The sequence below is a fragment of the Syngnathus acus genome, chromosome 16 (genome assembly GCF_901709675.1).
Source record: "Syngnathus acus chromosome 16, fSynAcu1.2, whole genome shotgun sequence".
Classification (NCBI taxonomy): Eukaryota; Metazoa; Chordata; class Actinopteri; order Syngnathiformes; family Syngnathidae; genus Syngnathus; species Syngnathus acus.
In genome coordinates, this window is record NC_051101.1 from 3,547,089 (window position 1) to 3,565,886 (window position 18,798).

At 46.5% G+C, this 18,798-nt stretch overlaps 3 protein-coding genes across 5 annotated transcripts; 1 reads left to right on the forward strand and 2 right to left on the reverse strand.

Annotated features, from left to right (window-relative positions):
- The first annotated feature begins 798 nt into the window (after positions 1-798).
- On the forward strand, positions 799-3,908 carry LOC119135363 (neuronal pentraxin-1). Its single transcript, XM_037272879.1, has 5 exons — positions 799-1,397; positions 2,049-2,328; positions 2,585-2,832; positions 2,905-3,084; positions 3,156-3,908. The coding sequence occupies exons 1-5, from the start codon at positions 816-818 to the stop codon at positions 3,363-3,365; spliced, it is 1,500 nt and encodes a 499-aa protein (XP_037128774.1). The 5' UTR covers positions 799-815; the 3' UTR covers positions 3,366-3,908.
- A 376-nt stretch (positions 3,909-4,284) lies between these two features.
- On the reverse strand, positions 4,285-10,411 carry si:dkey-283b15.4 (cytohesin-2). The gene is made up of 12 exons (XM_037272880.1): positions 10,213-10,411; positions 9,217-9,367; positions 8,841-8,907; positions 8,645-8,763; positions 8,484-8,564; positions 8,117-8,229; positions 7,869-8,017; positions 7,691-7,802; positions 7,206-7,282; positions 6,816-6,887; positions 6,317-6,471; positions 4,285-6,154 (listed from the first exon to the last, which is right to left on the reverse strand). Exons 1-12 carry the CDS (start codon positions 10,277-10,279, stop codon positions 6,067-6,069), a joined length of 1,251 nt encoding a protein of 416 aa, XP_037128775.1. The 5' UTR covers positions 10,280-10,411; the 3' UTR covers positions 4,285-6,066.
- Positions 10,412-10,641: 230 nt separating this feature from the next.
- sphk2 (sphingosine kinase 2) lies at positions 10,642-18,645 on the reverse strand. Of its 3 annotated transcripts, XM_037272878.1 has the most exons (9): positions 18,519-18,645; positions 16,176-16,568; positions 15,376-16,145; positions 14,642-14,791; positions 14,471-14,565; positions 14,291-14,406; positions 14,016-14,225; positions 12,382-13,909; positions 10,642-12,305 (listed from the first exon to the last, which is right to left on the reverse strand). In XM_037272878.1, the coding sequence occupies exons 3-9, from the start codon at positions 15,854-15,856 to the stop codon at positions 12,243-12,245; spliced, it is 2,643 nt and encodes an 880-aa protein (XP_037128773.1). In that variant the 5' UTR covers positions 15,857-16,145; positions 16,176-16,568; positions 18,519-18,645; the 3' UTR covers positions 10,642-12,242. The 3 variants fall into 3 exon arrangements, with proteins under 3 accessions (XP_037128773.1, XP_037128770.1, XP_037128772.1); XM_037272875.1 differs by having other exon boundaries at positions 15,376-16,568; XM_037272877.1 differs by lacking the exon at positions 18,519-18,645 and adding an exon at positions 16,704-16,726 and having other exon boundaries at positions 15,376-16,568.
- Positions 18,646-18,798: the final 153 nt, after the last annotated feature.

Consider the following 18,798-nt stretch of genomic DNA (forward strand, 5'->3'; position numbering starts at 1 on the left):
GTAGCACAACAACTGCTGGTAATTAGGTTAATGGAGCCGTTGTGAGTGCTGATTAACTGGCCGGCGAGATCACAACTCCACTTGGCCCATCTGTCTGGGGCACTTCAATGTTCAATGCCACTAAAACAGCAAGAAAATTACACGGCAACATTATAAAAATAATAATGTGGTTGCAACGGCGTGCTGCAAAAGAGCACACACGCTGTGGATAGGTCACTGCGAGCGACGGGTGGTCGCTGAGGTCTAGCAGCAGGGTCACGCATGTGCCATTTGGAAATGACCACCTAGTATAATACAGGCATGTTTAATATTTCATGATTGATTATCTTTGTAAATATAGAGAGGCACATAAGGACAAAACGGGCCATTTTCAAGCGGAACAGTTCAATTCGCTTTGATTCAGTGGAGTTACGATTCAAATTTATGTTGTGGCTTTTGTCATGTTTTGTCACATGCAAAAGGTCTCCAAAGCCTAAACTATTCAAATGAATTAAATTCAAAAGAAACAATAAATTAGCTGCAACAATAAATTGATTTATATCTGTTGTCCACCAACAAATCGATTCAAGAACCTTTTTAAACGTAACGATTCGAGTCAGTTAAATCAAACCCACTCTATCTAATATTTTTGCTAGACTCCTTTTTTGACACAGATCTTTGCGTAGGTTTTGAACTCTGTAAAGGATTTTTGAGTTCATCAGGGATGTGGCTTTTGTTTTGCAGTTTCATCGCAAAAATCGGCGAAGGAACCAAGAATCAATCACCCACCTGGACAATGGACTTTCAACTTTGATGATCAGTCTTAAGACAGTAGGATGGAGACGATAAGGAAGACTCTGCACGCATTCGTCGTCCTCCTCTCTCTGATCCTCCTTCCCGCGTCATCTGCTTCGGACTTGAATGACTACCACTCCGCACAACCACGTTTTGTGTGCACGCCCATTCCGGCGGACACCGACCCCGCCTGCTTCCCCACGGCGGGCCTGGGCGCAGGGGGAGCGGGTCACCATCAAAGCGCGCCTCCTGCCGGCTGGTGGGGAGCGAGTGACGAGGCCAAGACCACCATCCTCCATCTCCGCGAGAGCCTCGTCAGCCAGAAGGAGACCATCCTGGACCAGAGGGAGACCATCAGGGAGCTGACGGCCAAGCTCGCTCTATGCGAGGGCTTCGCCGGTTCGGCTCACGACGACCAACCGGGTGCGTCCTCGGACCAGGACTACGGCGATAACCGGGACGGAACCCTCGAACCGCACTCTCTGCATTCTGATGGAGCTGACGGCGCAGAGCATCACGAGGAGGACGTCGTTAAACATGTGAACTCGGGCGACGTCATATCCTCACCGGAGCAGATGGAGCGGATGCTGCAGGCGCTCAAGGAGAGACTGGGAAACCTGCAGGTGAGATGGGCACAGGTGTCAATAGTACTCAAAATTTAAACTGAAGGACAGATACTTGTATCAAAAAGAGACTTAGAAGTTAAAAAAATTAAAAGACCGGCATGCACTGTACTTAAGTAGAAAAGTCAAATTTGTATAACTGTTTAAAAAAAATAAAAATAATCAACTCAAAAGTAGGCAGCGGAAAACAAACATTTGTGAATTTCTTGAAACGGTAAAATCTGGACAGTTAGTGGTAGTCAGGGTATATGGCGGCAAAGCACTACCTATGTCTAAATGAAGCTTGAACATGAGATGCCACATAATAGCAAATTTGCTCTTATTATTTGTTTGTTTGCAGAAAAATCTACTTAGAAAGTATAGTAACGATTCCAGTGAGCACGGTCCACCATTATTTTATTTTGTCATTTTGTGTAGCTGCGTAGCGATGGCGGGACAAGGGGGGTGGGGTCACGGGTCTAAGATCAGTAGTAATTATGGTGATCTGTCTTGACTGAGGTAATCGGGCCACGCACATGCACAAAGCCTGGATTACCTGACAGGCGAATTCAAGCACAATGAAGCACACAAACACGCACAACACAAACTCCACACAGGATTCAAACCCGAGACCTACCATTCTAATCACCTATCCTTGTAATTCCCGAGCAGAAGAGGAACTCATCCCTGACCTACTCCAGCTCTCTGAGGGTGCTTCTGCAGAGGAAGATCGACACTCTGGAGGAGCAGCTGCACCCGCACGACCACCAACACCTCGATGACCACGACGACCAGGCCGCCAACCACACTGGACACTTTGACGAGCACAGCGACGAAAGTCAACAAAGCGGCCATGAGAATAACGAAGCAGACAGTCATGGTCACCTCCCACCGGGAGGACACCACAGTAGCAGCAAATTGGAGAACATGCTCAGCCAGCTTCAACTGACAGGTACGCAATAGAGGCTAAAATTACTCACAATCGACAGTTAAGTGCAAGTGTGAAAAAAAAGATTACTCAAGTACAAGTAGTCATTCAACTTCTTCACTTAGTAAGTAAAAAAATACCAGACGAAGCAAAAGTACCCACACTCTGTTCTTCAGCATGGTTACTTAGCACTAAAAGCAGCAAAGCACTACTTTTATCCCAAAATGAAACTCCACATAAAAAATCGACTAACAGAAAATATTTGTTCCTTGATTTTCAGGTTCCAAGAGGAAGAACGAGGCGGGCGGCTTCCAGCTGAGCTTCCCCATGCGCACCAGCTACATGCACGCGCGCATCAAGCGAACGCTGCCGCGCGACATCTTCGCGCTCACTTTGTGTCTGCGGATTAAGGCCGGCGCCAGGCCCGCCATGGGGACACCGTTCTCCTATTCGGCGCCAGGCCAGGCCAATGAAGTGGTGCTGATCGAGTGGGGGGACAACAGTGTGGAGCTGCTCATCGACGACCAGGTGACGGGGTGGTGGGGTAATAGCCACCTGTTCCAATACTTTTGCACAAAATCTGACTAACCTTTCTTGTAGGTCGCGTCTCTGCCAGTGACGTTGAGTGACGGCACGTGGCATCACGTGTGCGTGACGTGGTCCACGCGGGACGGGCGTTGGGAGGCCTATCAGGACGGTGACCTGCGGGGGTCCGGGGAGGATCTGGCCCCCTGGCATCCTGTCAGAGCAGGAGGCGTGTTTGTCCTGGGACAGGAACAAGTGAGGACAAACTAATAAGACATTTTTTAATCTATGGATCTAATCAGTGATGACTTGAATTCTGGTTGCAGGACACTCTAGGTGGCCGTTTCGACGCCACGCAGGCCTTCATGGGGGAGCTGGCCGACGTGCAGATGTGGTCCTCCATCCTGAGCGGGGCTGATATCCAGGGCCTGGCATTGTGCGGTAGCCACTTGTCCGGTGATGTCATCTCGTGGTCTGATGTGGACATGGAGCTGCACGGGGGAGTGGTGAGGCACCCATTCGAACCCTGTCACTGAAAAAGACTCAAGTGGACCAGAATTGATGATGAAAGAAAACACACACAAACAATACTGTAAATGGGGGTCAAAGACTTTTTAAAAGAGAAGCCTCCAAAATGAGAATCAATGCCTTTAATTTGAAGTTTTTTTGGGGTCAGTCTTTATAGCAACCTGAATGGTCAATATTTGAATTTGTGTTAGGTACTCTGACATGTTGTCATGTAGTTCATAATTTAGATAAATAGTTGACTTTGTTGTAACAATTTGTTGGCAAATTTATTATCGGGAAGATTTCCACGTAAAATACAGCTAAAGAACCAAAGAAATTGTCAGCATTTTGTTATACTAATAATAATGTGATTTTTTTTCTTTTTTTTTTTAATGTTCTTAAAATGTATTGTAATGTCTCCACCAATCATTTGATTATTATAATCGTGTTTTGGCAAAGCATTGAACTGTGACTGTATTGTACTGTATAAAAACATTTTTGTTGTATTATGTCCTCATTTCCTAAATTCATACAATGACGTTAATCACAAATTAAAGTGTATGAAGATAAACTGTCCCAGCTTCCAACAAAATGGCAGCACAAGATATGCTAAGCTAGTATCAGCGCTACAAACAAGCAAATGTTGGCTAGCCACACCTCTTTCAGATTTATTTGTAATTCAAAATTGCTGTAACACAGAATTTATTGATTTGAAGTTTTATATTTTAAAATTTAACATACCTGTTCAGCAGATAAGACACGGATATTCCAGAAAAGGTCTGGGGAAGGCTGCAGGAGCCCAACTACAAGATGCTTGACAACTTCTGTGTCTGATAGGTTGTTCTTCGTCAGGCGTGGTGGTTAAAAAAAAGAAAATCCACCTACAAAATTCAAAATCTGCAAATTTTAGTCTGCTCAAATGAATCTGAATATGAACACGCATCAATCAACAGTCAATCATCACCTTTTTATTGTTACACAGTTGTTTACTGGCACCAATGTGTGTGTGGTATGCGCCATTTGCTACATTTACATCATGTCTAGCTTTGTCTTCACCTTGCCATAAGTAAATAAATAAATAGAAAATAAAGACATTATTTTTCAGAAAGAGGTGGCTCAGAAACAAGAGAGTTTCGGTGTGCACTGTTTGCAACATTTTGCTGTTCTGAATCACTGTTGTTTTGTTTTTTGGCAACTTTGCACTTCAAGAATTCCCAGAAGGTCGAGAAAGCCCGCAGGCAATCACGCAGAAGCACTAACGGAACTGACGGAAGGCCGGGCCTCTCTAAGCTTTGGGAGAGAAACGACTAACATAAAGGCAACTCACAAGGTTTTTTGTTCATCAGCTTGGCCGCCGCGACGGCTGTTAAGGTCCAAATACGATCGGCGTCATTATTCAGCTTCATGCTACTTGATTTAATGAAGAACAAAAAGAACAGCATGAAGGTTGTGAACTGCTGAGGTTTGAACCGAGCAGATAATTGCGTTTCATATTGCAATGTGCAGTGGCGAGTCTGGTTTTAAAGTCTTACAAAATATGCTGAATAATTGAAGGAAAGTTTGTTTTTTAATAACACTTCCTCTGAGTTTGGCCTGCATATGGTTCCCCAGCCTTGCTCTGGTGAGCCAGTTCACCGACGCACATCAGCCGCAACAACGGGTAAAGTGCCATTAAAAAAAAAAAGGTACTTCTAGTTTTCTTACAGTCTACAAAAATCATCAACACGTCAGATCCGATTCATCTAAAACAAGAACGCGTTTTACCTGGATGGATCGGCGGACATTTTGTGTTCGGTGGACACTGGGAAGCGAAGGAAGGAACGCGAGGAAAAGTGTCGAATGATTTCATGGACGCTTGTGCTTCACCAGGCTAAGCGACAAATATTCTGCCGACTCTTCTTCTAGGCAACGAGGCACATGCTACAGACTTCTTGACGACTTCACGCCTGTCAACATGCACTCCAAACAGTAGCTCGTACAAAACGGGAACAATAAATTAAACATGGTCTCTACAAGTGAGCAATAAACAAATAATGCTAACATCTATTTACAAGAACCAAAAAGGAAAAAAAATAGTCGTACACAGTCATGAGCTGCCTTTGACAAGAGGCCAGTTGAGGAGGATGTCAAAATGTCATGTCTTCATCTATTTGTCAATATTGTAGGCTGGTGTAAAGCTGGAATGTGGAAGGGAGGGAGGGGCGTTTTGAGTTTTTGGATATACAGTGTTCCCCCTACCATAAATTACTTTTTAAAATAAACCTATCTGCTGTTATCCACTTCTTGGTGCCTTTTCTGAAAAGTCATAAGATGTCACATGATAGTGTCAAAGCACTGTCTAATAGAAAAGTAGTGCTTTGGCACCATTTTGTGGCTGAAGCTCCTCCTGTCACTTCAGCACAGTTCCTTGACACCACAGGATGGCGCCAAAGCAAGCCATTCATGTAACGAAAAAGCTTTGTCTCAGCCTTGTGGCATCTTAGGGCGTTTCAGAGGACAAAAAAGAGAGGACAAATGAATTGCACGCACTTGGGGAAACTCTGTATATGAGGAGCATTTGTGGCTTTGACATATGGGGCGTTTTCATAGAGTTCCTCAGAGGTGTTTAGAGGACGGCATGACGGGCCGCAAGTATGTTCAACATGGCGGCCACTGCGATAAAGAGTAGTGTGGAGGAAGGAAGATGAGGATTTAAAAAAAAAAAAAGAGAGGAAGGGCGGCGGTAATACTCTAGGGCTGCTCTTCTTTCTTCTTCAGCGATATACGTTTCTTCCTGGCGGCGAGCATTTCATAGAATGGGTCCACGCTGACTGCAGATCTGACGTGACACACCAAAAATAAATTAGGAAATATTTCCCTCCCGAGTGAATCTACAAAATAGGAAATTTTCCCTTAAAATAAATTCAGCTATCTTCTGTGATCTAATTTCTAGCAGTACACCAAGAGACAATCTGCATTCTTTTGCATTTTGCTGCCGTACTTGATACTGTGGATCCACTCATCCTTCTCCTCGGGCGTGGGGGCGGAGATGCGGTACACATTGTGGTTCCCCTCCACCACCCGGCCGTCCGCTTCAGTCTTGCATGCCTTGATCAGCTGACCGCGGTTGTTGGGGATGTACAACTCGAAGCAGTTCTGTTGGGACCAGACGACAGCGGCTGGGTCATGAATGCTTGATTTTACACGGCAGATCCAAGTAACCAATAAATGTAATGCTTATATCACGTCATAAAAAATTTTTTTCCATCTATGAATGACAATATATTGCTTAATGGTTGTTCTATTGGTATCCAACACGTTTCAATTATTTCATCCATATGTAACAGCTCTACTTTCATTAGTTTGTTTTTTTAAAGTTCCACAGTCATTCCAATTGTGCGGCTCGACTGCATAAAAAAAAATTGTAATTGTGCCAAGCATGCGAGACAAAATCCAGTCTAGGCAAAACAAACAATGAGCCGTGTGGAATGCAATCTTACAGGTTTGCGTGGGTCCTCCACCTCACGGATGCTGAGGTTCTCCAAGGGGATGATGCCTCGAGGTTCTTTGTCCTGTTGGTTCGAGCACACACACAAACACGCGCTCACTTAAGAGCACAGTTGGGACAGCAACGTGTACGACCATAAAAAAATAAAAACAACCTCACACAAGCCATCAGTAAATATGTCGCCTCGTATGGGCTTTGGGATTATTTTAAGCAGTGCACAATCCACCCGACCAGTTCTATTTCTAAAGTGTTCAAAACATTTGGATGTCAGAATCTTTTCATAGCGTAACTCCAAAAGGAGCTCCAACCGATTGTTGCCTGCATACAAATCGCCTTTTTTTTTTAACACACTAGATTCCATTCGTGAAGTGTGCCGACTTACTGTTGTGTATTCAAAGTAGTAGAGACAGTTGTCCGTGAGGATGAACCATCGCCTCTTCCAGGTTTTCACTCGTCCCCCTGAAAGCAAGCGCTGAGAGTCACACGCCGTGGCCCGCGCTAAGCGCTCACCTTCTAGCTAGCTACCTTCCCATGCACCACAACGAGAACTTGCGTCAGTACATACCTCCTGAGAAAACAAGCAGCGGCAGCGGAAGGCGGAAATCGCAGGGGAAGAAGCGGAAGACGAATTTATTTAGAGGGCGACCAGAGAGGAAGAGAGAGAGGAGGACACGATACATTAGTGACACACATGACAAGCCCCCGCCATGCCATGCAACAACAGCTCCACAGCGTGCCCCTCGTGGCCATTTTGTCGTCGGGCGGACAGATGCAGACCCACCCAACCAGCACAAAAAAAAAAACTTGGATGAGAACAGCAAACTTTCCGACATCGAGAGTTGGATTTGTGAGAGGCGTCGCTCTCACCGAGCTTGAGCAGCCAGCCCTCTCTGTCGGGGTTGAAGAAGGTGTGCGTCAGGTCGTTGCCGTCGTCCTCGGGGATCTTAAAGGGCTCATTTTTTATGCTTTCGTACAGGTTCTGGGGTGAGGAGGGAAGAATCGCGTCAGAGTGCCGCTTGGACGTTCACGCCGTCATTAAGCGTACTCGCAGCAGGTCCTCGGGTAGGTCCCCTCCGTCGTTGATGCCGCGGTTCATGGAGATGAAGCGCTCCAGGCCCGGTTTGTCCCTCACGTTGGGGTTGTGGAGGCTGGTATTAAGCATGATGATGGCGAACGAAAGCACGTAACACGTGTCTGCAAACAGTGGCAAGTTCGGTCACAGTTTTTTCTTCTTCATTACTTTAGAAATGAGAGGAAATGAATCATCAAAATGCTGTGCGTGTGAGTATGCACCAGTGCTCTGGAAGACGCCGGGGTTACAACGACAATATCTCTGAGCAAAGGCTTCCATCATTCTGTCAATCTTCTGGGCTTCACCGGGCAGACGAAAACTCCACAAAAATTGCCTGCAAACATGTCAGTTACCACAGCATACATTTAAAATGCAGCTTTTTGTGCATCATAGACCAAATGGCAGCTTGTACTAAGTTTATCATTGAATCGTCTCGATTGTGAAATGGCATTCATTTGGGGGAGGTGCGCATGGCATGCGAGAGTTTGGTACTTTCCATTACGCCGAATCTTTGTCTGGCTTCGTGTGCCAGGATCCCAAGCCAGACACTTAATGAGTTTTCATTTTTAAAAGTTGACGCTGACTTACCTGAGGGCCTGGACCAGGTTAAGATCTGTGAACTCGTGCAGGTCAACGAAAGCCTGGAGGACTTTGATGTTGAAGTCGTCCCTGCAGCAGAGCAGTGACAGAAGCATTAAAAAAAAGGGATTGAATGAGATGAAGACTCAGAGTAGATTAAAATGGGTCACCTTTCCCCGAGGTAATCGCCGATGGCCGTCTTGTTGAGGCCTTCTCCTTTGTAAAGGAACTGAGCGATGTCCTCCGGAGTGTGTCTGAGCAGCTCATTCTCCACAAGAAATACGATGCCCTGTGAAGCCAAACACGCACTTTGTTGCCATCCAAGCTCCCATGAAGAGTCTACAAGCAATATTTGAACTTTCCTACCTTTTTGGGATCCATGTTAAATTTCTTCCTTCCCATTGCAACATGCCTATTTTTCTGAAGGGTTTTACTGCACAATGGACAGAAGATAAGGTGCGATTACTACTATAAAAAGACGTACACAGTGGAACATATCACATTAAAGGTCCAACAATTAGAAGTCCTTATGTAATAATGTCAAAATATGAACAGATTGGATATTAGCCAGCATCCTCATGTGGATTGTGTTGAACCTTGGCTGTTCCACTGTATTAAAAATGTCAATAACAATAGGTGGCGTGCATTAAAGCATGGTTCTATTCACATGTGAGCAGATGACATTACTAAAATTGCTTGAACCATTGTTTCCTTATGTGCAACAATAATGTTCACTCCTCACCTGCCCTCCGTGCTGGCCTCAAGCCCTTCCACCTCCAAAATGGCCTCCCTGAGCTCCTCGCGGAGCCTTTGAATTTCCAGCAGCAGGACCCCCTTCCTCCTGCGGATGTCCTCCAGCTCCGAGCGCTCCTCTGGGCTCAGGTCTACTGGGACTACGGGTGTGGGGGTGAAGCAGAGAAGAATGAGCCTGTTAGTTCTGCCGCTGTGAATACGACAAACACAGCTCTGACAATATAAAAGGGGGGGAGCTCTTTATTAGCTTAAAATAAATCACCAAGGGCATTGTTACTCACATTGGGGATGACAGATTAGTGCCATTGTAATCACAAAACAAAAAAGAGAGTGGGGAAACAACTGCATAGGCTAGAGGGCAAAATTAAATTTCAAAATTTCTTTTCTATCCTATACCCTGTTCAAGATTACTTCTCTGGCTACTTCAGTTTCCCACAACTTCACAAAAACGTGTTCTTGAAAACCTTTCAATTAAGTGTGACTGTTTTATTAACCTTGTGAGGATAACTGTTGCTAAGCACAGATTTGAATCCACAATCACTAGTTCACCATGCTGGAAGTAACACCAGGATAAAACCAAAACAGAAAATTTGACCCCCACCCCACCCCCAAAAAACCACGCCCACACCCTGGATCCTACACAATAATAACACGCGGTTCTTAACAGATTAGAAGTATTTTAAAAGAATAAGACGCTGTGGAACGCGAATCCCACTGGCGCTGTTAAATGTCCACCAGCACCGGCCTTACCTGAAACACTAACCGAATCGATCGATAGGAAGCTAACGTCTGCGTCAGTCCAACTGTGCCTCAGAGAGATAGTGCTGTATTATTTTAGCAAACTTATACGAACATTAACTGCTCATTTATGTTTAACTATGTATCAAACGGCTTCATTGTCACACCGAATCTAATAATAAAACGAAAAGCGATAAGGGTTAGCCGCCGCTAGCTTAACGATAACGTCTCCACTTAAGTCACTTACTGTAGTCCAAGTCATCCATTTTCGGCGCTTTGCTTTTAGGCATAAATATTTCCGAGTCGACTGTCATTCAATAGCAGAAAATGTGGATATATATACAAATATATCCACAGAAGTGAAAGGAAAGGAGGGGAGGGGGAACACGACTCCTAGTGGTTTCGATACGTCGGCCCGGAGACAAAGAAAGTGCCCACACCGGAAGCGATGTGTTGTGATCGAAGATAGTGTTTCCGGTCAGCGTGTTCTATTTTTCAAACTAACTGTTTTTATTTGGATAATAAAATGTTTCCGGTCAGCAATGTCTTTTTCAAAAATGTAACATTTTACAATATTTTTTATAAAAACGACAAATAGTAAAAGACAATTGCGTGACATTGCAGTAGTTAAACCAACATAGTTGTCGATAACATCAGGTGCAAAATAATGTCAATACAGTTTTTAAGTTACATTTATTGAAAACATTGACAACTATGAACTGTACACCATAATCATATATTTTCTTCCATCATTTTAGTAATAAATGCAATTTCCTTACAAGGAGGGCCACTATAGATGCCTGGACATTTAAACGCCACATCCATTTCATTTGTTCAGTTCCAACATACACAGAAGGTAGAACCTGCCGTTTTTCGATCCTGTACATTTTGGCAACAAATCTAAATTGTGATATTCTTCTACGTGGCGGTGTTATAAACCTAGACTGCTCCGCCATTGTGGTAGACTGTGTGTGTAAAAAAAAAAAAAAAAGAAAGAAAATAGCAGCCTGGTGAGCAGTTATAAATTGTAGTCCACTTTTTTTGTCATCATGTTTGAACAAGATTTTCAACAGGATTGTAATACAAAGGCATTGATATCTCCAGGCATGACCAGGACATGCGCTGTGCTGACAAGGGACCCAAACAGTTCACACACCATCTCCACTGATTGATACAGTGCACATGCTATTGATTTGACCAATTTATCAGCAGGTCTCAAAATAAGATTAACACAAAGCAGGTAATCATTTCTCACTCACTATTGTTCCGATTCCACCAAAATATCTGTGAGGTCACTTAAGGCAAAGACATGATTTCAGTTGTCAACGCTCAGTCAAATTCAGTCTCCATCAAGTCCTATTGTGATTTTAAGTTTGTTTCTACATTCAACTTTCCCAGCTAAAAAAAAATAAAACAAACGGACCAATGTAATCCCTTTCACAGGAATCATTTATAGTAGTATAGTTCTAAGGTACTTTTACTAGTGCTTTCCTCTTTTTCTTCTTGGCTGCAAATGATTAAAAGCATCCAAGTGTGCATTCTAGTGTTGTGATTTTAGCCCCGTTCACACCGGCTCTAAAAGACCCCCCACCACCACCACACAATTTTTAACGTTGCGGTTCTGTATAAACAATATTGTTTTTGGAGTTGTGCGTAATAAGTGGATGAATGCCTTCTGTTTCAGCTCCGTGTGAAAGAGGCTTTTGCGTGCTGCGCTAACTTAATAAACATAAAATGCACTCCAGAGGATTATTGAGTGCCATGAAATGTAGACATCAAATACTGTTGAGGCTAAAGTAAGTGAAATGAACTTTGTTAACCACTGAAGCTCTAACCTTGTATAGTGTCGTTTTGCAAAGTCAATTTTTTCCCTGTAAGGCAAAATACTGGTAGTGCTTCTGAGCATGCATACTATCGCGTATACACGCACCCGCATCATGCACTGTCCGCGCCCAAAAAAAATAAAAATCAACAGACATTCGATTGTTCTTCCCTCGTATTCCAGGCTGTGCGGTTTTCATGCGTCTGCGGGGTTCGCTTGGCGTAATCCCGCCGATGTGCAACGCGGTGCAGTTTTCATCCATTTTCTAAAACAAAACAAAACTATCAATCCCTGCATTCCTGCTCTAATGATGCATGGCTCGGTAAGGTTCTCCCTTTGACCCTCAAACTGTTTTTGTGCAATCCAGGTTAGTTCAGAATCAGAGCATACGTGGCAACAGGTTTGACATAATTCAGAAGTGAGTGTTTAGTAATCAGCTTCAACCAATCCCTGATTTAGAACCTGGTGACCTGCACTCCCGAGTCACCGACAATGAGGCGCGCCATGGAGGGATGGACCTACGACGAAAGCATGAGGAGTCAAAAACATAGCAAAAGTGATGACAGCCAGACTTTTGCAAAAATTAAAACTGACCTGCGCTTGCAAGGGTCCATACGGCACCAGCTCTCCGTCCACCGTGAGGGTCCCGCGTGCCGACAGAGGCTGCAGCCGGAAGGCGCGGCAGGAAACGTGGCTGACGTACGGCGAGCTGACAGAGTGGTGCGTTCCTCTCTCCATGGCGAAGAACAGTCGGAGTAAGGTGGCTCTGGATATGCCCGCCCGCACGAAGGTCAGGTGGATGAGTCCGTCGTCAAACCTGGCCTGCGGCGCGGCGTGCAGGTCGGCCCCCAGGTGGCTCTGATAAAGGGCCAAAACTAGAACAAAATCGCCCTCTATTGTGACCCAGTCTCGCGTGGGAAGGGGTTGGTCCAGTGGGGGCAACAGGTCATCTCTGGGGACGTTTAAAGGCAGGGAGACGTAAGGACGGTTCTTGAGGGGCCCGGCCGGCTCGGCCATGTCAAAGCTGAACGACGAGGTGGCCGTGCGTATGGTTGGCGAGGGCGAGGTTGACCCGGGCGTGTTGGGGCGAGGCGCCAGGAATGACGAGGCGTGCGGGGAGGCGCATGAAGGTGAAGATGGAGGCGTGGGGGACAGAGAGAGCGACAGGGAGGGAAGTTTAGGAGGCAGCGAGTTAGAGTGCGAGTGCTGCAGGAGCGACAGGGGCCTCGGCCGCGAGGAGTTCTGGTTCTGGTCCACAGTTCTGGCTTTGTAGGAGAATGGGGAGTGGCGAAAGGGGGAGGATATGGTGAGGGCACGTTCGCGGGCGACATCCAGAGGGTAGACATCTTTCTGGAAGTAGCTTCCGTTCAGGTCTTCATCCTCCACAGCGTAGGAGGGGCCGGAATTGCAGTCGGCTTGACCGAACAGCGTGTCGGCTATCTGGCTCGAAGGAGCAGAGTTCTTCCTGAGGGTCTGCCGGGCTTCATCTTGGTAGGTGAAACAACCTTCATCTGCCTCCGAGCCTTCAGCAGGCTCTTCTTGGGCGAGCGTCGCCCCCTCACACTTTACGCGGTCGACCCCATCTCCAGCCTGATGCTCATCCTCCTCCATCTCACTCGAGTCCTCCTCGGTTCTTCCCTCGTCCTCGTGTTCGTCTTTAATCTGCGCCAGTCCGGTGTCCCCTCCCACGTTGCAGTCGCCCCGCCCCCCCTTCAGCCTGGCTTCTTCCATCTCAGCCTCCCCCTCATTCTCCTTCTCCCTGTCCTCCATCAGGCTGCTGGCCCTCACCACGCCCGTGCCTCCTCCCCGGGCTCGCTCCCGTCTCCGCTCTCGTTCCCGTTGCCTCTCCTCCTTCTCCCGCTCGCCCTCGCCCCGCCGCAGACTCCGTTGTTCGCTGATGCCCATGTCGGAGGAGGTGCGATGGATGGGCGGTTTGCAGAAGCCCTCCAGGCCCTCTGTGATGCTTCGGGAAAGGGGCCTCCTCGGCGCCGGGGGCGTGACGTCGGGCGAGGGGGCCACGCTGGAGGGGGGCAGGTAGGACAGGCGACCCTTGTAGGAGCGGAGGGAGGCGATGCGCACTAGCGTGCCCAGAGTGAAACGTGCTGAGCCCAGCCCGCGATACCTGCCGTCACATGACACAGACGCTAATGCTAAAGACTCGATTCAACATTTCATCAATTGCAGGTGGCTCTGAAATCGATCCCCGCCATGTTCACAGTACAGCTCACCTCTCACTTTCAATGTCCACATCCGACACGAACCCCCAGGCGACGGACAGGAACGAAAAGAGCTTCCTGGGCCCGTGCCCGGTAGCGGCTCGGCTGTTGTTGGCGGGCGGGCTCGTCGTCACGGAGACCAGGTCCATGGGCCGCACGCCGCCGCGACACAGCAGGAAGCAGCAGTTCAAAAGGAGAGGCTCCCGAAGGCACATGTCAAACCTGCCAACACGTCAGCAAAATTGACTTCCAATGCCGATGCGCAGGACAGGACGGAGGTTTCCTACCCCGCGTGGTGGTTGATGGACCCGGCCAGCGCGTTGCCAGAACCGCAGGGCAGAATGCCAACAGGTGTTTTTATCGCTCGCTCCCAATCTGGACGCTCCATGAAGCCGTTTATAACCTGCCGGATCAGAGCACACAATATCGTAACGCGCCTAACGTTTGTCCACCTTATCGATCCTTACCTCGTGCAGGAGGCCGTCTCCCGAAATGATGACGACGCCGTCCCACTCCGGTAGCGATATCTCCCTGATAAGCTCTCTGGCGTGGTTCTGACGCTCTGAGGCAGATAGAGACGTATTTGTGCAACGAGCGGACGCCGCTTGTCTCGTCTCGTTTGCCTTGGTGCCGCTTACCTGTCTGGATCAGGTTATAGCTGATGTTAGCCTCCCTGATCATGGGGAGGATGTGCGTCTGACACCACTGCATCGCCTGTCCTCGCCCACTGAAGGGATTGACCAGCAGCAGTAGACGCTTGGGGCGAGGTAGGAGGCTTCTGGAAAATTCTTCAAAGGAAAAATAAATGAATGGGTTCGAAGAAATCCACAGAAAAGCAATATGGCCACAAGTCGGGGTGAGCGCCGCAACAACCAAACAGAGCAAAGAAAGGAGCAGAGATGATGGATGAATGAAATGAAGCGAGGACAGCCTTGTTTACTGTGAGAAAGGAGATGATGAAGTTTGGGTTGAGGTCAGGAAACAAAAGGAGAGAGGGAGATTAGATACACTCGAGGGGCAAAGGAGGGAGGAAGGAGACAGGAAAGGAGATCAGACGCTGGTGAAGTGCAAAGGCCGCTGACAAAAGGTCAACACGCAAGCACCGGTGAACATTGCTGTAAACATCTCGCACATTTCAGTTTACTTGACATGAAATCACACGTTACATACAAGGCGTTTCAAGTGTGGACCTGCTTTGTTGTTTCTCTTGCATGTCTTGGTCACGATGACATCAAGTTATATTTAGCAAGCATTTACAAAGGGGGCAGAAATCAAAAGGGCAAGAGGAGGAAGGGCTGCACAGAACATATTACAAAGAAAATTTGGGGGTCCACTTCCCCTTTTGTAAACACTAAAACAAATGTGCACTCACCCGTTTCGGCCGTGACCGGCACCCCCCGAAGTAAACACTGCACGGCGGCCGACCATCGCTCCGCCTCGGTTCTGCTCTCAGCCAGGTAAGCCCTCACCTGACGGCGGCGCGACACCCCTTTGCGTCGTTTACCTGGCGGGTACCAGTAGAGCACCAGGAGCGGGGGCGCGGGCGCTCGGGGGCAGCTGCATCCCACCAGCTCCGACAGAGGCAGCAGCAGCCGGGCCTCTTTACCCGGACGTGGCGACAGGCGCTGGATGTGGACGTGCAGGTGGGTGAGGGTCAGCGCGTAGTTGGAGACCGGCGCCAGCGTGGGCGAAGCGGCTGGGGAGAGCCCGCCCGGACCGCCGCCGGGGCTGTTGGGGCAGCTATTATTGTTGCTGCTGCCACTATTGTTGTTGTTGTTGGACCCCCAGCTGGCAAACTGGCCGTGGAGGAGAGCTTCCGACGGGGAGAAGGACGACGGTTCCGGGGAGCGCATTCTCGCTCGCCGGACGGGGACAAGCTTTACTGAGTCCCAAAAATTCAAAAAGGCTGCAAAATGGAGTCAAAATGTTTCAAAAGATCTTTCAGTTCTTGAATTGACCAAAAAAAAATTCCCTTGTGTCCTCAGTGTCTTCATTGGTTTGGGAAACCAGCAGTTTCCAGTTCATAGTGTCAAACGGAGCCTTCCAGTGTTTACTAGCTTCATTTCACTCCCAGTCAGGTTCTAGTTCAAAATATTTCAATCAAGTCACATCCACGAGGTAAAACAACAATAACATCACAACCTAAGTTAACTTAGCAGCTACAACATCAACAATAAATCTTTTAAAATAATGAAGGTTCACCGAGAATACTGGCCGAATGACTAAGACGAAAAAAAAAGAAATCAACACCTTGACCGCTAAAACAATCGTCATTAAATAAACACGTGTTCAGGCTACCGCTTACGAGCTGGACAGACATGAAAAGTGCTGGACGGTACTTGATTTGGACAAGAGATGATAATTATATCATTGATAAGGAGTGTCTGATTTGTTTTTTCTTTCTGTCTTCCATCTCAGTGGTGGCAAGAGCAGAAGAGACAGGTGGACGGGAGACAAAAACAACGGACGCACACAAAACAAAAGAAAAACGGAGACAGGTCCAGGTGGCTCCTTGTCATGGTCAAAAATTCCAAGCGTCACGTTCCCTCACGGAGCTCTCGGCTCCTGGATAGAGACAAAAGTAAACGTGTTAATGTTCTTTGATTTAGCTTGGTTAGAAGAGGAAGATGTTGGCTCTCAGGAGTGCATGAAGTGCTCAATTTTGTTTTTGCTGAGACGGGCTGTGAGTCAAAGTCACACCGGCGGCTTGCTGACGTGCAAAAACCACAGTGGCCGGAGACACTCAAGACGACAACCACATCAATTTGTTACACTTTGGCCATACAAAAAGTGGTATGAATGTAATGACGACGCAAAGAGAAAACTTCAGGGGACCCGACACAGAGCCATGTTGAACCCTACATGGCTTTTTGCATTGTGTCAGCAATTATTCCTAAAGCAATATTTTGACAACTTAAATGTAGTAAATTTAGCCTTATTTTTTAACTTTGCTGACTTATCTGGCCAAAATGTATTGATTTTTTATTGTTTAAATATATGCAATAATTGTTAGCTGGCTAAACAGCGCTTCGTTTCTATATCAAAGTACAACACTTGGCGCTATCTTGTGCTCGAACTATTTGAACTTGACGAAGTGGTCATCTCTCGCTTTCAACTTTTACGACATTCAGGAAACATTATGCAAGCTGCGGTGCAGACAGAATCAATGCCTGGCCGATGTCCTGTTTTGATAAGGCCGGCGTTCCAATAGGAGCAGCCCCCGCGGCCATTGTTGCACCTTTGGTCCTTGAAACAGGGCGTGGACACGTCAAATAATAATACGAGCAACGGACTAATTTGGACTCCCGCACAATGAGGCCACTGTTGACTGACTCGTGGGGGTATTTTGGGCATGTGTGAGCAAGCTTTTGCTTTTAACCCTTGACTGCATCATGTTGTTAGGGACGCTCAACAGAAACATGAAGCTGTCAATCTTATTTAGAGCAGGCATTCCAGTTTTCAGCACCGGATCCCAATTAGAAAGCGAAGCAAACATTCACTTGGATCAATAAAAACTTCCTCTTCACTCTTATAACACGTATGACAAGATGATCCTTAATTTAATAACATTTCAAATTGTTGGCAATTTCACAGAAAATGAGACAGCAAACGGTATGGCTCAACTTACCTGTTGTCCATGAATAATGCTGAACAGCCTTCACCCCTCTTTTTTTTTTTTTTTTAAAGACTTGTACAGGTTGTCTCAGCTAAAAATATTTTGGAAGCACAAACCTTGGGTAGAACGCATTATGCACATTTGATCAGGATTTACTGCGCCACATTCTGGGAGGATGGTTGACAGTTTTATGAATATACTTTGCTTGTTTACTGTGTTATTTTACGTATACATTATATATATACATTGCTGGTCACATCACCTTTGAAATGGAGACCTTTGAATTAACGTTTTGTTTTTTCTTTTTTGTAAATGTATAAAGGCATTATTCACCCTATATTACCTCATTTAGACTTTGATGAATGAGTCAATGTACTTATTTCGGGAGCTTGATTTAGCGTACAAAGTAAAGCTACGTGTGCTCCTTGAACTTTAACCAGCGTTGTGCAGATGTTAGCTAGATAGGCTTGTAGTGTCTTGTTAAGCGGTAGATTAATTTCATCAGATGGAAAGCATTGTAATACGTCAAAGTATATTACAATGTAATTATGGGTGACTTTGTTTTGACGTGAGCTCGGAGTGCTATAGTAACGATGCGCAAACTGCAAGCTACTTGGCTGTTTATTGTCTTCAAATCATCAACCGATTAAAGTGAACAATTGATAATGAACAGGTTGATCTATTCAGATTGCCTTAAAAGCTCCTTTTTTTAAAGTTCACGACTAGCTAGGTGTTAATCGCGTGCAAACTGGCTAAGATGTCAAGCTAGCCGAGGTTAGATTTTGATTCAAAGCAGAGCCGTCACAATGGAGACAAGCTTTTGTTTGTCATCGCGAAGCAGTCGGTTGTTGATTGAATCGGAATGAAATGAAAAAAGAAGCCAAAAGTAAGCGCCGTACCTCATCTTGTTTGCTGCTGTTGTGGTGACAAGCGAAGCGGTGTGCTGCTCCTGTCTCGCTGCAGGAAGTGTGCACGCTGCTGCCGCTGGTGCTGCTTTGAGCGGCGCAAAGGAAACCCAATGGCAAGAAGGAAAACATTGAAACACCCTCCGACATTCTCCAATCATTGACAGACATCACTCACTTCCTGTTTGGGCTAGAATGCCTCCACATGCCTCGGCGGCCAATCATTCCCACACAGACTTGTGCATGACGCTTTCATGGCAAAGTTGCTCAAAGG